At 36.1% G+C, this 19507-nt stretch overlaps 3 protein-coding genes across 5 annotated transcripts in view; 2 read left to right on the forward strand and 1 right to left on the reverse strand.

The window, feature by feature from the left end:
• ND-B15 (NADH dehydrogenase (ubiquinone) B15 subunit) overlaps positions 1 to 6029 on the forward strand; it is a 47420-nt gene extending 41391 nt beyond the window's left edge. For all 3 annotated transcript variants that reach the window (XM_089101784.1, XM_089101790.1, XM_089101794.1), the window contains exon 4: positions 5909 to 6029. In XM_089101784.1, the coding sequence (XP_088957910.1) occupies positions 5909 to 5980 (72 nt within the window). In that variant the 3' untranslated portion in view covers positions 5981 to 6029. The remainder of the gene's footprint in view (positions 1 to 5908) is intronic.
• Positions 6030 to 13340: 7311 nt separating this feature from the next.
• Positions 13341 to 19043, reverse strand: LOC148955362 (tubby-related protein 4-like). The gene is made up of 3 exons (XM_089107104.1): positions 18990 to 19043; positions 17514 to 17690; positions 13341 to 16443 (listed from the first exon to the last, which is right to left on the reverse strand). The coding sequence occupies exons 1-3, from the start codon at positions 19041 to 19043 to the stop codon at positions 16327 to 16329; spliced, it is 348 nt and encodes a 115-aa protein (XP_088963230.1). The 3' UTR covers positions 13341 to 16326.
• Positions 19044 to 19384: 341 nt separating this feature from the next.
• The window catches only part of LOC148955363 (uncharacterized), a 48099-nt gene continuing 47976 nt past the window's right edge, over positions 19385 to 19507 (forward strand). The window contains exon 1 of the mRNA XM_089107116.1: positions 19385 to 19394. Within this exon, the coding sequence (XP_088963242.1) occupies positions 19385 to 19394 (10 nt within the window). The remainder of the gene's footprint in view (positions 19395 to 19507) is intronic.

Raw genomic sequence — 19507 nt, forward strand, 5'->3', positions numbered from 1 at the left:
GGAGGAGGGAAATGCAGAAATATTAGCCTAACTAGAATCATGAGGCACATAATGGCTTCGCAATCTGATGCCAATAGACGCTCATGTGACGAAAAGTGAGTGTATATGTGTAGCTGGCTAAAGGCTGGCAAATAAAAATCAAAACACTGCTCAGCAGCATCAACATAACAAGGCAGTTTGCGCAGGAAATAGGGCATCATTGTACGCCACAATAGTAAATTGCAATAGTGTGCATTGTGTATGCCAAAAGAACCTGCTTTAATAATTTTAATACTGATAGCTTTAAAAAGTATGAAAATGATCATTTATTCACCCTTAGCTGGGTCGCATTATTAGTAAAGAAGGCGGATACACTGAAAATGTAAGAAATAAAATATCCAAGTTGCATAGTATATGGTCGCAGTTGGAAAAAGTTTGGATGAATTGTAAGATATATCACGGAACTATGATTAGAATATTGGAAGTCACTGGAATGACAGTGGGTAAGTATGGCCCTGAAACGTAAGTGCTTCGATAGGTTGAGGAAAAAAAGTGTGCTAGATGTTTTGCCGAGGAATTGTCTTAGCATGTGTTTTTGGCAATCGTTTACTGACCGTATATAAAACAATAAGTTGTACGGAAAATGCAGTTCGACCCCACTTTCTAGGGCTAAAATGAAAGAAAGGCTGAGATTGCTCAGCCAAGTTTTAGAGAGGAATGATAATAGATTGCCAAACATTGGGCTTTTTGGCTATCTATCTGATATCCCACGAATAACAGGTCCTCTCTGAATAGGGGAGGAAGAGGTCATAAGGAAGGATTTAAACAAAATTTTGGCTATCTATCTCAAGCCACACGAATAACAGGTCCTCCCTGAATAGGGGAGGAAGAGGTCATAAGGAAGGATTTAAAAATAATTTTGGCTATCTATCTCAAGCCACACGAATAACAGGTCCTCCCTGAATAGGGGAGGAAAAGGTCATAAGGAAGGATTTAAAAATAGTTTTGGCTATCTATCTCAAGCCACACGAATAACAGGTCCTCCCTGAATAGGGGAGGAAGAGGTCATAAGGAACGATTAAAACAAATTTCGGCTATCTATCTCAAGCCACATGAATAACAGGTCATCCCTGAATAGGGGAGGACGAGGTTATAAGGAGGGATTTAAACAAAATTGTGGCTATCTATCTCAAGCCACACGAATAACAGGTCATCCCTGAATAGGGGAGGAAGAGGTTATAAGGAAGGATTTAAAAAAATTTTTGGCTATCTATCTCAAGCCACACGAATAACAGGTCCTCCCTGAATAGGGGAGGAAAAGGTCATAAGGAAGGATTTAAACAAAATTTTTGGCTATCTATCTCAAGCCACACGAATAACAGGTCCTCCCTGAAATGGGGAGGAAGAGGTCATAAGGAAGGATTTTAAAAAATTTTGGCTATCTATCTCAAGCCACATGAATAACAGTTCCTCCCTAAATAGGGGAGGAAGAGGTCATAGGGAAGGATTTAAAAAAATTGGTGTTTCATGGGACGGAATAAAGCATGAGGCTTATTTGAATAGGGTCGAAGAGGAGCGTTTGTAGCCGTGTTGACCTCATGTGGCTTGGTGCTACAATGTGTTGTTGGTAGTAGTATTCCTTCTTTCCCTTGGCTGAGTTTTGATGATAGTATAATAATCTTGGGATTTTGTAGTTGATAAAAAGAAACGAATGAAAATTATGAAAAGACTAGAACGTTATTAGGAGAGCAAATTAAATTCAACTATGAAAAGGGTTTTGAATTTTTGGCAGGTTTCTAGACTATTACTATTACTATCATTTATGTCTCCTATTGAAATATAAATGTAAAAATTATAAAAAAAAAACATTTTCATGGGAAATAGTAATTAAAGACATCATGGAAAATGTCATATTTGAAGCAATGTCGAATTGTTGGTAAGGTCTAGAGAGCTTTAAATAAATAGAAAACGAAAAGAAAAATCAAATTTCTTCCTTAAGACTGTTTATTAATGAGCACTGGTAAATCTTTCTTTTTTAATTAAAAAAAATACAATTAATGGAAATTCAAATGGATAATGCACATATGAAATTCTGGAAAATAAAGCTCTGTTGGTGATTTTTATTTTTTTAATGGTTTGTAGCTTGTAAGACAACCTCTATTTTTATCCAAAAAAGTAGTATTACTTAGATTCCTAGAACAGTATTTTTTATTTGGTTTTAAGCTGTAATTTCGAAGACATAGGAACATCCAATTTGTATCCATTCTATTTTTTTCTATGGGCTAGTCGAGTTTTGAAATAACACATTTATTGTATGATCTAAAGGCAATAGTTGCTTCAGGAGAAACGAACGAAATGTCAAACTTCATGCAATTGTGCCAAAAATCCTTGGGTGGTCCATTTTTAAGATATCAATTGAATTATTACGGAAGGAAAACATCTTAACTGGTCGAGAACCATTCAACCTGACATTGTACCACCAGTAGAAGTTAAGACTACGGATAGTCGGCGCAATAGTGGTGGTTTAGTGAAGAATGACATGTATTTGATGTACGTTTTTGTCCCAGTGAGTCACTGTTTAGAACAAATTACTCGTAGAAAGTTGGAGTAAAGCTCATTCAATCACAACTCTTTTGCTTTTTTCATGAACCAAAATCTAATTGAGGGGCAACTTTGTATCCCCCCCCCTAACGTCCGACCCTCTTCCCCTCAACCCCAAGTGGCAATGGATTAAAATTCAAAGACATCCATTTTAATCAGGACGGTTTAGTGGTCTCAAAATTGTGTCTTATGAGTAACAAGATAAGTGCAGCTTGAGGTGTAAAATCTCTTGTAAATAGCCCGTATAAGAAAGATGCTTCACAAACATATTCTAATAGAAAGGTAGATATACTTCACCTTGTTGAAATCATAATGGAGGGATTTTTAATCAGTATGGCCGAAGACCAAAATGGAGCGGTTGAGCCCGCGTGCCATTCCTAAATTCGCAAAAATAGGCATTAAAAATTAAGATAGGAGCATAATTATCCAAAATCAAAAGGCATATAGAACACAATTGTAAGGTATTCTCGGTATGATTACAAATCTGATTCTAGTAATGCAATATAGACGCCGAAATCAAAATCTCTTTAATCAATTTTACTATACTATAATTGTTGACGAATGATAATTGAAACAAGCAGAGTTAATATTCCAAATATTGTGAAAGGTGAGGCAAAACAGAACTAAAACATTCCAAGAGAGAGTGAGGAAGAGAACACACCGTCGCCAAATTTAGATACTTGGAAGATAATCTGAGACGAACCACAGATTGTAGCAATGAATACCTTAGCTTACTCGATAGTTTTCATGAGAAGAAGAACGGGTGAAACGAGATTGAAAAACTGAAACCAGAGATCCCTTAAAACCCGAGTATGCCCTTATTGAATTTTAATCATTTTAGTTTTTTACATTACATTATACCGTAAGGAAAGATTTAAGAGAAATGGGAACTTCTTGGGAAGGTATGAAGAGAGACTGAGGAGGAGCGTTCTTAGCTGTGTTGGCCTCAAGTGACTTGGTGCTGCGTTGAGCTGTTAGTGGTAGCAGTACATCATTTTTTAAATTAAGCAGGAAGGAGGAGGAAATTACACAAGTTTTTTCATGTCAAGGAAAGCGAGAATTGAAAACTCAAAACGAACGGAATTGCTACGAAGGAAGAAACGAAATCTAAAACAAACAGAAATTACAATGAACAATTAAGCCAAACTTGAAAAGAACAGAATTTACCACAAACAAATGTAGTGTTGCCACCCTTCAAACGGAATATAATGGCATTATTTTCTGTGCTAGGGTATCCGTCTCATGGAGTGTCAACGAAATACTAGTGTCATTTGTGCTTTACTGAAAACGAGCATGTTGTTTATACATCTTTGGTTTTGCATTATAACAATAATAATTAAATACGGCTCAAAATTACATAGATTATTTTTTTTCTTTGTAGTTTTGTTACTTTTTATTATCGTAATATACTGTACACTTTCAACCATTATTTGTTCCTTTTTAATTTCTTCAGATATATACAAAATCAATTATCGAAATGAAATGTTCAAACTAAGCTATTTATTAAGCTTTTTACAAAGCACTATTAACGCTCCTGCCTTTTTGGGGCTCAAGAGATAGTGATATCACCCTTATTTGTAGGAATTTTTGTTCGTTAGACATTCGGCATCACTGTCAAATGTAATTTCCGTTTCTTTTAACGTCATGTCCTCATTTATGGTACTTTTACATTTTATTTAAGGTGATTTATGCTTTGCCTAATGATTTAAATCATTCTTAACTTCTCTTAGGGTAAGTTTATTTTATTGACTCAGGAAGAAAACTGAAGTATGCCAAAAGGACTAAATTTCGTGGTTAAAATACCTTTTGGGTAAAGAAGAAAGAAGAACTTCAGTTGTGGCACACTTTCATGAATGATTTGCGAAAAATTTAGTTGGAATCTAAAATATAATGGAAAGTCCCAACCTTTGATTGCGTTTTTCTTGTCTCAAAAATGTATTTTTGAGCCCGAATCTTCCACTTCTTCTCCTGGGGGGCGCCTCATAGGGAAAATAGAAAACTAGTAGATAGACACTGTGTCTTAAGATTTATAAGCTAACGCATTTTCCATCGTACGACAGTGTGCTCTACTAAAACCTAACCCCCTTTTATTATTACAAATGAAAAGTTTGTTTTTTATTAAAGCAGAAAATTCCATTGAAAGTCAAAACCAAGCAATCCAGTATGTGAGGAGGGCCGCTGCGCCCCCCAGCCACCCATTGTTTACGCTAAAGTTTAAACTACTGCTTGTCCTTAACTGCCACGTCTTGGAATGAAAAATATGTCAAGTTGGTGATTGCAAGTGCTTCATTTTCCTATTACATCTCAAAACTCCTGAACCGAAAAATTTCGTCGTTTAAAGCAAATGCGAATGAGTAAACCCTTCGATTGTCGTGGCATTGGGAATAAATAACGGAAATTATTACGCATTGGTAATGTATTAAAGCATTCGTTCGTGAAGCATTAGTGACAAATGTTTAAACTTTAGTAGGAAGAGTGGTGTTTGGTGGGGTGTCAGTTCCTCATAAAGATGATATTTTCTGTTTGTTTGGAGTTTTAATATTTGTCTATTTTCAAAGAAAAATATAATTTTTCTTTGATGTTTTAACTTCTGTTTGTTTATTATTTAATTTCTGTTGGTTTTCAATATCATGTTGAGGTTTTCAGTGTGCCTTCGGAATCAGAGCTTTTCTGTATTTTGTTATTTCTCATTTGAATAACAATTTTGACTATTTCTGCATTCTTTTTTTCACAACGGAACTCCCTGCCAAAACGGCAAGGCCTTGATCTTGTTACCCCTCAGTCACTTCCAACTCATAAGAAGGACGCTAGAACTCGAAAGTCTTGTTCGAGAGAGCCCCTTTTTATTAATCTATGATCATCATTCGATTTGAGCAGCCGATTTGGATCGTGTATATTAACTTAAGGAAAAACTTTCAAAAAAAAAAATCACTGCACCATTAATTCATGCATTCAAAAAGGCATTAAACAAGGAGGTGTTAGCCAAGCCATGAAAATTCCAACTGGGTAGCTCCTGAGTTATCGACTCAAATGTGAAATAATCTAACAGTTCAAGTATTTTATATTTGTAACTATTCAAGAAACAGTTTCAAGTAGCCATCAGCTCCAATTGTTTATACAGTCATCAAAGTCTGAGTGAGTCTCGAAGATGACTAAACCCTTAGTAACTGGCTGCTGGGCAGACTGATTAGTAAGTATAAATGTCATACAAAACAAAAATCTGAATATTCTAACGCCCTATACAATTGAATACTATGTTATTAAATAGAAGTCATGTGAAAGATAGCTCTTGTCTATATTGGTATGGATTAAATATCTTCTTTTCCAGGAGAGAAAGGAGAGCATCTTGAGCAGTGGTAAGGTTTCCTACAGAGACCGTACTTTCAAGTTCCATACATAAGTGTATTGTATTTAGGGTGTGTGTAAATATAGAAGCGTTTATGTTCTGAGTTTTATATTTTTCTTGCCATATCAAACAGTTCGTGGTAACGAACTGTATAGTAAGAGCGACTCGTCTCAATAGTTACCGAAACTCTAAAAAACGGAATTTTGATACCAAGATACATCAAAAGAATCGGATTTTTGTGCTGATTTTAAATTTATAAGTTTTTTCAAGTTTAGTCTATTATAAAGCGAACCTTAAAGCTAACAATGGGGCGCAACGATGCACTAACGAGGGGATCTTTCACACAAGTTACTTTTTAATAATTTTCCAGTGTACAGTATTTACATCAAAATTACTTCCGGCGTCCAGTAAGTGCCAAGCAGCCTACTTGGCTGTGGCAATTTAAAAGGTGCTAAATTTTTTTATTTCTTTTCAAATTTGGGCTTATAACCCATCCCCTTAAGTTAAGCACGCAAAAGCTATATTCCTCCCCCCCCCCTCCCCCTGTAAAATTCATTTCTTATAGTTTAGCGCCTTTTGAGTTGCCACTGGAACCTCTTATAGATGAGTTTTCAATCTTGTTTAGATTCTTATGCTTGTTTATAATAGAATAAAGCCTGTAAATCAGTGATATAGCAAAAGTAAATACATTGGGACCATAGACAATACTAAGAAAAACTTTTGTACAGAAATTCATGTGTTATTGCGGATGAGCAGTGTTTTCAACGTGGCCGTGCCATCATTTTATGTGTATCCAGTCGCTTACTAGTAAAATTCAAAATGAAAAAGATGGTCGAAAAATGCAAGATCGAAACATGGTAAAAATTTTGTCTCCTCATGATATAGTTTATCTATCAATTTTTACAAATTCTCATTGAAGCTTCTATGCTATCCTGATAAGACAGTACCCTGTGTGACAATACCAGACCTGCCTTAAGGTCCGTAAAAGTCCCCACAGCTGGAAGAGGTCCCTAAAATAGCTCTGAAGTCCTTTTTTGCAAGATTTAGCCGTGTCAATACTTCAGCCAAGAAGTCTTTTTAATGTGTTAGTGACCCTTAGTGTCCTGAAGACTGCATAACAATTTTAAGGCTACAGCATCCAAGCTTTTTTTTTATAATGATGGATGAAAAGTTTTGACGCACTTTGCCTCAGGAGTCACTTAAGCTGCCAGGCTTTTTCGTTTTCATTGTCTTAGACATGCATTACCGGAGGTTCTTCATTTTTTTTCTCAGCTTGCTCTTACTGGACTAATAGCTTCACCAAAGTATTGATGTGTGCCCATACGTACCTAATCCTTATATCATTATTGCAGCTGTAACCTAGCATAGAACGACCCTTCGCCCATTGTAACTAAAAATAAAAAAATGTTTAAAAAATCATTGCTAAAAAATAGTCAACTAAAAGAAGCCCAGGAGTAGTAAATGCTATTCACTTTTAACTCAAGAGTAATTCGTGGTCTCAAAATTTTTCTTTCAGAATTTCGAACAAAAAATCTGAAACCCCTCAAAAATGGAGTCAGACTGAAAAGTACACCACTGGAATTGCCATGTAAGAAAAAAAATATCTTAGGGGTTTATACCCCCCCCTCTCCAAAGCCAAAAAACTGAGATCATATTTGTATCTCCCTTTTTTATTCCCATAACCTTAGCGGATCATTGGATCCTCGCAATGCGCCAGATCAAAATGCTAAATGGCACATGGATGCCATCTCCGGAACGTGTGGAGCTCTAAGACTGGGTAGAACCTCTTTACAGAGGTTATCTTAAGGGGATTCTATGTTCTGGAGGTGAATTCGATTAATCACTTAGAATGGTGCCAGTTGCAGTGGATAGGCCGCCTTATGTCCATCAAATTAACGGTACAACTTTTAATATTAGAATACAATAGCTATTTGATGCCTCGTGGCATATTGCTCTGGACCTAGACTACGGAGTACGAGGTCTTGCCTTCATTTCTTATGCTCGTATTTTTTTTTACAAATCACATAAAGAAAGAAAAACGAGCAAAAATGGGGTTTTTATAGGCCAAATGACGATACTGAAAAAACAAAGCGAATATTTCGAGAGGACAAACGCCTCTCTTCTTCAGCGCGAAACGAAACGATGTAACAATAAAATCCAAAAATTAAAAGAATTAAAACCAACTACCTAACAACCTTAAAAGCGAGTTATTCGCCAATATCCGCGATTTGCACAAAATCCAAAAAAACCTGACCTGCCATCGACGGATACTAGCGAGCAACTGACAAATGAAAGGAATCAATTCATTCACTCGAAAAAACAAAACGAACCAGCAATTAAATAAGTTGGAAAACTATGTCGTTTGATTTCGGATTTTAATTAAGGCATTTCTTGCAGACACCCTTTGAGCCCTTTAAGCCTTTCGCTTACAGCCCTTTGTAACAGAACTTCTTTTTATTTCCATTATAGAGATATTTTTTATAGACAGAAATATGGGCTCTCCATAGGTGCCCCCCTTTCTCCAATACAGGCTGATATTTTTATGGAAGACCTTGAAGAAAGGGCTATTTTGCAAAGTTCTTGTAAACCTGAATTTTGGGTTCGTTTTAAAGATGACATTTTTTATTTATGGGAGCATGGTGACGAGTCTCTGGGTTCTTTTCTTCACTTGCTCAACTCCTTGGATTCAAAACTGAAATTTACTCAGGAATCAGAGATAGAGAGGCGTCTTCCTTTCTTAGATGTTCTGGTGCACCGAAATGATTCATGTTTCGAGTTTAGTGTATGTAGAAAACCCACACATAATGACCGTTACTTAAGTTATTCCTCCAATCATTCTCCTGCTGTGAAAAGAGGAGTTGTCACTTCTCTAGTTGATAGAGCATTGAAAGTCTGTTCATCACGTTTCTTGGATTTAGAACTCAACCACCTTAGAGATATTTTATTTGGGAATGGTTATCCAATTAGTTTAATAAATTCTGTAATTACTAAACGCATTAAAAGATTATCAGATAGTTCCACAGAAAACACAAATCAAAGGGAAAATTCAGTTTATCTTGGTCTCCCATACATTAAAGGAATTTCAGACCACATTTCAAAAAATCTAAGGAAAAATAACATTTACACTTATTATAGACCCAGAAAAACTATCAGGTCCCAAATTTATCAAGGTAAAGACCCTATTCCGATAGGTGAAAACTCCGGTGTCTACAGAATTCCTTGTTCGTGTGGTCTCTGGTATATCTGAAGAACAAATCAGCGACTAACGGATAGATTAACCTAGCACTCTAGTTCAATTAATAATACACTTAAAAAGCGGAAAAAACCAGAAAATTTTGACTGCCCTTGCAGAGCACATTTTTGAAAAACCAGACCATACCATTTTGTTTAATCAAGCCAGCCTTATTTTGCATGACAAAGGTATTGTCCAGCACTACAGAGAAGCTGTTGAAATTTATAAATACCATCATTTAGGTCTAGCTTTAAACACAGATTCCGGTGATTTAAGAATAAACGAGTCATATTTCGGTTTTCTCAAAAGAGAAGCCGATACGTTAGTAATCCCTGAAATAAACCTTGAACCACTTTCCCAGTCATCTAATCAGACACGTGAACAACCCCTTAGGTCTCAAAGGGTGTCTGCAAGAAATGCCTTAATTAAAATCCGAAATCAAATGACATAGTTTTCCAACTTATTTAATTGCTGGTTCGTTTTGTTTTTTCGAGTGAATGAATTGATTCCTTTCATTTGTCAGTTGCTCGCTAGTATCCGTCGATGGCAGTTCATGTTTTTTTGGATTTTGTGCAAATCACGGATATTGGCGAATAACTCGTTTTTATGGTTGTTAGGTAGTTGGTTTTAATTCTTTTAATTTTTGGATTTTATTGTTACATCGTTTCATTTCGCGTTGAAGAAGAGAGGCGTTTGTCCTCTCGAAATATTCGCGTTGTATTTTCCGTTTCGTCATTTGGCCTATAAAAAACCCATTTTTGCTCGTTTTTCTTTCTTTATGTGATGTCAGGCCAATGTGGTTTAAGAAATTATCTTTTTTACAAATAGTTGGAAAGGGAGTAGGAGTTAGGCAGGCCGCTCTCTTCATCTGTAAATACTATCCCACCAGCAACCAAAACAATGACTTTGGAACACGAATATGGTTTCAAGTTTAAACCAATCAGAAAGCATACATTTGTAAAAAATTAAAAACCCTATTACTATTTTGCTAAATAAATGTTTAAAAACAACCTATGGTTACTTAAAGTTCAATTCAAAGTTAAATGACAAATGCTACTGATGACTTAAGCCCATTGTACAGTAATAAAAATTGTGGAATAGGTGTAAAAAAAGAAGAAGAAGGAAACAAAATGCTTAGGCTTGCTTGGTCTGTTACAATAGCACTGTGTTGCATTTATCAAACCCAATCTTATAATGTATTGATAGTTGAACGATTTTACAGCAGTTTTATCATTAATTTCAATAATTCCTTGAAATATCATGGCACATTGATGTAAGCCTTGACCTATCCGCGATAGGTCGCAGGTCCAGATTCTGTACTCTCGTTTTCTACTTTTTGTGCATCATGTGATGTGAGCTGAAATTTGGTAAAAAAGAAACAAAAAAACCTTAGCCTGTAGATTCCAAAAATATAAAAAAATGTGTTTGAAGAAAAACTGAGTGATGCGTAATCGTTCTTTGTCAGCATAAAAAGATCCTTTAAGGAAGCATGTACATTAATCTGTTGAAAATTAAAAAAACGCGCAAATATTAACAGGTAAAACTATCTTTTTGATTGACAGTAAAGAGCGAGATTGAAATTTAAAACGAACAAAAATGATCACAATTTAATTCGTGTCTCATTCTTTAGAATTTTACTGAAATATAATACAAAAATGTGCAAAGGTAAAATTTTTATTAGAAACTAGCTTTTCTGCATACACAGTGTTATTTTTAATTTTGTTCTTTAGTAAAGTGCTAATCATTAATTTCCAATAATAGTGTATCGTATGGATTGAATGGCGATCATTTTAAGTTTCAAGTTGGCTCTTTACTTTTGTTCAAAAAACCTAGATTTTCCTGTTTGTATACTAGAGGAACCCAGCTAAACAATAATCTTGTGCAATTTTATCAATCAGTCCAGGGGAAATTAAGCCCCAGCAATAGTGCAGCAGTATCTTATCTTTTTGTTTGGCTAGTTTGTTCAAATTTTGGTTCTTTTGTTCAAGTTTTTTTTTTCTGGGTGAAAGGACATAACATTGGTGAGTTACCTAGATAGAATGGGCAAGTGTATGTTTAATGAAGCATGGCTGGAGGAGAAAGTCACCACTGGCCATCAAATAAAAGAATGGTGCAGAACTGTTCCTGGCGATGCTCGTTCATTTTACTGCAGTATTTACTATTCTTTCCTTGTTTGTGTGAAAGGCTCCTATGCTGTTTTACAGCACGCCCGAACAAAGGAACACATGAGGAATGCTCAAACTAAGCTGAAGTCAAATCAGTAAGCTGAAGTCTGTATCACTGACAGTTCGGAAAATGGTCAAAGTTTTCACAACAGTTGCAACCATTGGAGCTTACTCAGTCAAGGACAGTTGAGTGAAAGCAGAGCTTGTTTGGGCCTTGAAAATGGTCGAATTTGATCGCTCGGGATGTTTGGTTGATGGGATAGCAGATGTGTTTAGTAAAATGTCTCCAGTCCCGGAAAATTTATCGATGGGACGAACAAAGTTCGAATACCTTTTGACCGAAGCGGTTGGCCCGTACTTTCGCCAGATGGCTTAACGAGGTTGGGCACAGCTATTAAGTCATTGAGTTGGATGAAACAACTAACTCTGAAAGTAAGAAGGAGCTACAGATCTGGAACAGATTCTAATCTTTGCAGGAGTAACGTGTTGTGGAAGACATATGAAAACGAGATCTATCGGTTACGCGACAGCTGAAGATCTGAAGAATGAAATACTTGCCATAATTGAGAGTTGCAGCTTGTCCATTTTTTGAACTGCTTACAGTGAGTGGTGATGGATCAAAAGTCAACAAAAAATTGTTTTGGCTGGTCGATCAGGAAAAACGAATGTTAACTGGGCGTGCAGAACTACTTGATGTTGGGACGTGTAGAATTAACCTTATGCACAATGCTTTTAGAAAGGGTATTGGTGAATTTGGCGGAATTTGCTCATAATTGATCTTAAAAGGTTAATACTTTTTCCGTGGCTGGCCTTCCCGGATGGAGGACTATAGAAAAATCCAAGAGAAAACTGGCAGTCCCAAGTTGAATTCTATCAAATACGTAGAAACCCAATGGTTGTCGATCGCTCCTGCTGCCACTAGAATGATAGAGCCATAGCCAGCTCTAGTCGAGTGTCTTACCGTCATTGGTTCTAAGAAGAACGAAGGCCCGATCAAGTCCTGCGCTTACAAAGATATTACAAAACTACTCAAACACTTGACTTTGAAAGCAGAATTTCTGTTCCTGATAGACAACTCTAAACTTTTTGCACGTTTCACTCGGAAGTTCCAGCGTGAAGAACCACTGATTCATGAAGTGTATACGGAGTTGCAGAATCTTATTTTGACGCTTGCTGGGCGCATTTTGAGACCTGAAGCAGCTCGATAGCTTAGGATTGACTTTATCTCTTCTTAGATTGGTTTAAACTAGTGCAAATCAGTGAGTTTCCTTCAGAAACAAATAGAATCGACGAAAAATGGAATCGAGTATTGAGGATGGAAAACACCCGAATTTGGCGATGATGATCGAAAACATGCGATTATTTCGCACGGCTCAGCCAGTGTTGAGAGAGGCTTTTGTTCACTGAGTCCGGAAGAACTCAATAAACAATGGGCATGAATGACTGAGCGATTATTGGGCCCCCTGCTGTTCGCAATGGGCGGTCTGCAACATTGCGAAATATAAAAACGAAGCCACCTTTTTTTCTTTTCTTTTAAATGAAAAAAGGTCTAATTCTGTGCTAAGCTTCAAAGCCATATTTGCCCTCTCCTGCAAAATTACGAAAACCTTAAATGCTAAATTTCATATGTGATTTATTTTCCTTTTTTTTTGTTCATTATTATAGTAAAGTCAAAAAAAGAATGAACCTTGAGCCTTGTTCGATGTGCGGTATAAACTATTGAAATGGATAAGGTAATTTCGTGTGAAGTAATTGTTTTCCATATTTCAACTGCAAGCACTTCCTTGTAATTTGCCTTAGGGAAACCCTGAACTGAAACGGCACTTGAGGGCAAAAAGAGATCTGACTTTTTCTCCTTTTTCTAACTGCTTAATGTCACACTTCCATAATGAAACTAAACGATATGTGTACGTCAGGTACATAACTTTACTGCCCTTAACAAAATACTTCAAAGGAAGCTTTTTTCCTGTCGACAACATGCATTGAGATCATAACAAAGTTGGAGTTTATTGAATGTTCCAGCATACAAAATAACCCATGCAAATTGAGTAAGCGTTAAACCATATAAAACACACGTATTCATCATCCAAGCAAAAGATCTCACTTGTAAAAATAAAAACACGGCTCACATCTCTGTCCCTACTAAAAAAGTCTCTTTCCGGTATTTGTAATGAATTATGCAGATTTTAATAGGAAAAATAATGTTGAATTTGGTAAAAGATAAGCACAAATACTGAATTTGACTTTTTATTTAATGCTGGGAAATAAACAAACAAATATCGGGGTATCTAAGAGTAAGGTATAAACCTTAATCTGGATAAATTAAATATAACTCAGCCTAAATTAAGAAAACTGAACGTGATATTCTTTAGTGAAGCCTCTTTTTTAATCATGTTATAAACGATAACAAACAATAATTTGAATAGATTTACATTTTGTAATACATTGTTATGGATTTTGCAATTTAAGATTAACCTTGTAGTGGACAGAGCGATTACTCGCTACATTTTAAGGAAAACTACACTACGGGAAAAAAGCACATGATCAATGCAAAAAACGCACTCTAAACATGGGGAAATCGCATTACAGAACAAAGAAAATTAAATAATTAAAAAATCAAATATTTGGAGATAATCCCAGTCGCAGTTCCCTCTTCAACTTTCTTTACTATGTAAAACTTATGTCACCTAACATATAAAATTAATCGATAGATACCCATTTTGAAAGCAAACTGCTTTTCTGGATGCGTTGAAACATTTCAACGTAGGTGGGTCTGTTCCTTCTCGCAAACTTTCTGCAGAATCACCCACTTTCTCCTAGAAAGGAACATTTCCCTCTTCAATTTAACCAGAAAAATGGAAAGAAAACAATTTGGAAAAAATAAAGAAAAATCGATAATTTCGTTGTTGATTGCACGAAAGCCCAGAAGGAATGGCTGTTTTTCTTCACTCTACCAAGTATTGAAGCTACCACGCAGGTAAAAAAAAAAAAAAATGAGACATATCCCAGGAAATTAGACAAAAGCGCCTATTACTTTTGGTTGAGCCAGAACAGGTATATAGAGAGGACGCAGCATCCCTCTTCCCCAAAAAATGACATGATTTTCAGATTTCATCCGCTAGCTTAGTACGAGTTGTCTTTTTTGTTTCTTTCAAAGAGTCCCCCTTCCTCTGAAATTAATTTCAGCGTACTTGAAGGTCAATATCAATAGTGTATTGGCAAATAATGAATTTTAATTTTTTGCTGACTCATACATTACACCACTAGAGAATATTTTAGTACAGCCAGTAATTTGGATAAAATTGATAGATTTTTTTTTTTTAACGATTTAAAAATTTACAAGAATTTTATTTTAAATGTCTTTACGAGCCGTAATTTGCTGAATAATTTTTAATAGTAGTTAAAGGTTTTCTTCATTAATGTCATTCGATAGCAGTAAAGAAAACTACTGTGGATAATATTTTGGCTAAATGTTGTTCAAGAAGCTCAGTAAATATTTTTGTGCGGAAAGTATCCAGCCCACAGAATAAAACAAAATTGTAGTTTGAAGCACAATTCTACTGGCCAGGTCATACTCAGGATGTTGACATGGCAGATGGATGCATTTTCTCAGTTGTTTTTTTTTTTGGGGGGGGGGGGGTTCAAATATCGGAAATGCATAGTCAATTGCGTAACCAAGAAGCGAGTAAAAACGAATTTAAGCACTTGTTTACACTAGGCCAAGTCTAGAGTAATATAAGTCTTTGGATACCTCTTTTGTTTTAGGTAGGTGACCACATAAGCGACCCCTAGTGGGGAGGGCAGGGAGTGAAAACACAAAGAAAAGTTCTGGCTATTTTCCAGAGGAAGGTAGTCCTTTGAACTATTCTTAGGGGAGATAAAGACTTAAGACTATTTGTCCACTCATACTTAAAGTTTCCTCTTGATCTACCTTTTAATATTAAAACCAAACTTAGCGCAAAATCCTCAAGATGACTAGAATTCTAATTTTCTCCATTTTGGGCTAGAATACTGTCTGTGTAAATAAAATTAAATAAAGCCCCTTCTGGGTTTACAAAAGAAAGCGGGAGAAGATTTCTTTAAAGAGCAGGTTTAAATTGGAATTGATGATGCTCAGGAAAAAGTATTTAACCTACCTGTACCTTCTTTGGAATATTCTTGTTTGTAAGAAAAAGTGTAGCTTAAATCAGGTGTTGCTTAGAAAAAGGCATTAAGGTTTAACTTATTTACTCTGTTACCCATTACTCCATACATTACTTCGTATTCCTAACCAATCTAAAATTGGTGCTAAATTTTTGACTATGGTGCAGGCTGTATAACTGACTAGTAAAATGAACACGAATATTTTAGTGCTTAGTTCTGCGTAGGACCACCCTATTTTTTTTTAAATATTGACAGGGTATAGAAGAAGGTATAGAAATCTGAGTTGTATGTCATAGTCAGTGCAACGGTTATTTCCTATAAATCTGAGTGTGGAGCCTAAAAGGACTTATGAACTGGGGCTTTAACAGAGTTATTTACAGAGTAAATTGTAAAGCTACATTGCTATTACAAAAAAATCAATTAAAATCGTCAATAAATAATCATCATTAAAAACAGTTAATTGAACCTTAAGTTTAGCATTCGCAAGGGTTTTTCCCTAAATAAAAATATCAATACGAAAAAACAACAAGAAAAACATTTTGGCCGTGTTATACTCCCGATTTTCTATAGGAGACACATTAACTAATACCATGCCCGAACTGCTTGTGTGTATAGTCTCCGTCCTCGACAAGAGGTGCAAACTCGAAAAATCCAAGACACTTTCCACATGGTGATAAAATCAAGACTACCAATTTATTTTCTTTTTTGAATTTCCTCCGTTAGTTCTTTAACATACGTATTCGGCCTTGGAATAACGCAATGATCAGCTTACTTCGGTTGCTAGAATCTCAGCCTTAGTCTCATCCAATTGGAGCTTTGTGAAGTCTTGAAGAATTTACAGACAAACTTTAATAAATTGATTATTTCAGCCTTTGAGTTACATTAGCGAGGGCCACGCCAAAGGCTTGTATTGGAGAGAAGGGGTACTGAAAGTCTAGAGTATAGGCTCGAGTATCAATGCGGCCAAACTGCATGACCTGAAAAAAAGAAGAAAGAAACACTTTAAGTAGGGTAAGATGCCCAGTGGGCAGACAAGCTAATCATCACTTCAACAGTTAAATCACCGTAAAATATCTTTTATATTGCTTAGAAAGTACATTGTTTCACCATTGTATTTATCTAAGTTTTCATAATAAATATGTGATTACATAGTAAGGCGGGATACTTCAGCATACCCCTTCTAGACGCTTGAGAAGATTAAAAATATAAACAAAGTTTAAATTTTGCAACGTTTGGTAACTTCTAAGAGTTTTTTTTTTGTGCCGACTTATCTCCTCCCTGTAAAAAATTGTGATGCCTCTCTTCCTTTTTCTGCGTGTTTAGGTGCTTTATCCCTTTTTCGATCCTATTTTAGATATCAGCGGTTTCGCAACCATTATTCTCTTCAGCTGGTTAGCCTAGCCGATTGGTTAGCACGCTATACATGATATTCTTTGTCCTTGAGGACAGGAGTTCCAGTCTTGGTGTCGCTGATTTTTTGGTTTGGAACGGGAGTCAATGGCGCGACTCTGTAAACTCAACCAGAGTCGACCCAGCTCTAAATGGGTACCTGTAGAAATCCAGGTAAAGTAAACAGGAAGGATGTGCGAAAGTACAGGATGGCCGGCCCCCAACCTCCCATTGTACTTCCCCGCTGAAGGGCCTTGAAACGGAGATCAGCACCGCTGGTAGGGACTGTAAATTCCATATTCCTTACCTTTTTTTATTATTATTCTTTTCAGCTAAAAAATAAGCAATTTTCAACCAGCCTGCTGTAAGCCTAACACGTGCTCATTTTTAGGAAAGTCTTTTTTTCACTAAAAGAAATCTTATTATTATTATTTTTATATGGTCAGGCTTATCAGGTAAAAATATATTCATACTTCTAGGCAATATGCTTGAATCCCTTACTTTTATCCCTTTTTTTTAAGCGAGATTTTGTTTTTCTGGTCGATGAAATCTTTGATATTATCCCCTTCTACTTGTGGTGGATGGTAGGGGATGAGTTTAATAGTGGCTTATGTTTTATTGAAATGCTTATTATGCTTTGACTCGGACTAGTTCCTACCTGTTTTCCTTGGTACTCGATCTGAAAATTCTTTGCAGATTCTTGAGTGACTCTTCCTCCGAAGTCAAGTTGATAGACTTGACTATGTTCGTTCCAGAAAGGAGCTTTATTTTGCAGAACCACTTGTCTTGGACGGTTTTTGTGACGACGTGCTTCCAGCCCACCTTGGCGTTTAATCTATAAAAACAAGTTTGCTAATATGTAAAATGCATGTAAAATCTTAAAAAAGGCTTTAATATTGTATTATATTAAAAAAATGCGACTGAAGCTGTCCACGGTGGGTTAGTTCTAGTAAACTGCAAGACCAGTATCTTACAAAAAAATGTTTAGTAATTGTTTATCATGTTTAGTAAGGGAATTAAAAAAAAATGGGTCACAAAAATGTGTCATTAGTCAACATTAGATGAAAAAAACAACAACAGTTTCAAAGAAAATTAAAGAGGGAACTTGGAACTTTAGGTGAGTATAAATTAATATATACCACAGACAGCGCAATGGCATTGTCTAAATGAAGAGCGATATGGCATCATTGTATTATTATTTTTTCACCAGACCACTTTGTGTGGAGGGAGTTGTCGCAGAAACTCTGGAGGGGGCTCATTTGACTGAAAATTGTAAGTTTTAGCACCTTTTTAAGACTAAAAAAATTGGAGGGTAACTGGCCTCCCTCTCACGCCCACTCTGCCATCCGATAAAAAAAATTGAGATTACTATTTTGTTCAAATTAGTCGTAAAGTCCAAAAACAATTCCTCCGAGGATGACATGGCCACCTAGAGCCCCTGGGGCAAAGGCAGTAAATTATGCAAGTTGCCAATTGTTTGCATGTAGGTTTTGTTGTTTGCAAAGGGGAGTGTTTTGATCCTGGGTTTTTAAAAAGACTAAGGGTATTAAGGTGAACATTCAGGAAATGCTGAGGGGGATGTTGAACTAAATCAAAACACACTATGCGCATGCAGATTATCTAAAGGGCGCATCTATAGTATATCAGGAACGGATGAGGAATATTAAGTTCAAACCTTTATCAAACCCAGGGAATATTGAAAAGCGATGTTGAAGTAAATCAAAAGACACTGTGCATTCAGGTTGTCCATAGGGCGTATATGAAATATCTCAGGAACGGACAAGGTCATTAAGTGAAAACTTACAGGAAATGTTGAGGAGGGATAATCAATTAAATCAAAGGGTATTACGTATACCCATGTTGTCGTAAAGGGGTATCTGCAATATCTCAGAAGCGGCTTAGGGTCATTAAGTCGACATTTTGAGGTATTTTGAGGGGAATACTAAAGTAAATCCAAATACTTTTAGTGTGTTCAGGTTGTCAAAATGACAAATATACAAAATTAGGCTTAAAATATTAACTTGAAACTTTACAGGAAAGCTGAGGAAGGTGTAAAATAAATCAAAAGGCTGTCATATCCAGCCTGTCGAGAGGACGTATTAGCGATATCACAAGAACGGCTAAGAGCTCTAACTTCAGGGAAGGCTGAGGGGTAATGTAGAACTACACCTGAAGACACTTTGTGCATCTTTGTTGTCAAAAGGGTATATCTGCAATGTCTCAGAAACGGCTAAGGGTATCGAGTTGACACTTTCGGAGAATTTTTAGGCAATTTGGACTAAATCACAAGATGCTATGTATATCCAAATTACAAAAAGGCGTATCTGCAGTATCCCAGGAACGGCTAAAGGCATTAAGTTGAAACTTTCAGGAAATGCTGAGGGGTATTTTGAACCAAATCAAAAGACACAGTATGCATCCAGGCATTAAGTTGAAATTTTCAGTGAATGTCGGGGGGACTTTGAATTAAATCAAAATACCCTATATGCATCTAGGTTGTTAAAAACACTTATCTGTAATACTTCAGGAATGGCTAAGGGTATTAAGTTTAAAATTTCTGGGTATGCTGGGGGGGGGATGTTGAAATAAATCAAAAGATACTGTGCATCAAAGTGGTCAAAAGGGCCCATCTAAAATATTTCAGGGTCGGCT

Source organism: Artemia sp. Qi Xiang Cuo, chromosome 2 (assembly GCF_049724085.1).
Source record: "Artemia sp. Qi Xiang Cuo chromosome 2, ASM4972408v1, whole genome shotgun sequence".
NCBI lineage: Eukaryota > Metazoa > Arthropoda > Branchiopoda > Anostraca > Artemiidae > Artemia > Artemia sp. Qi Xiang Cuo.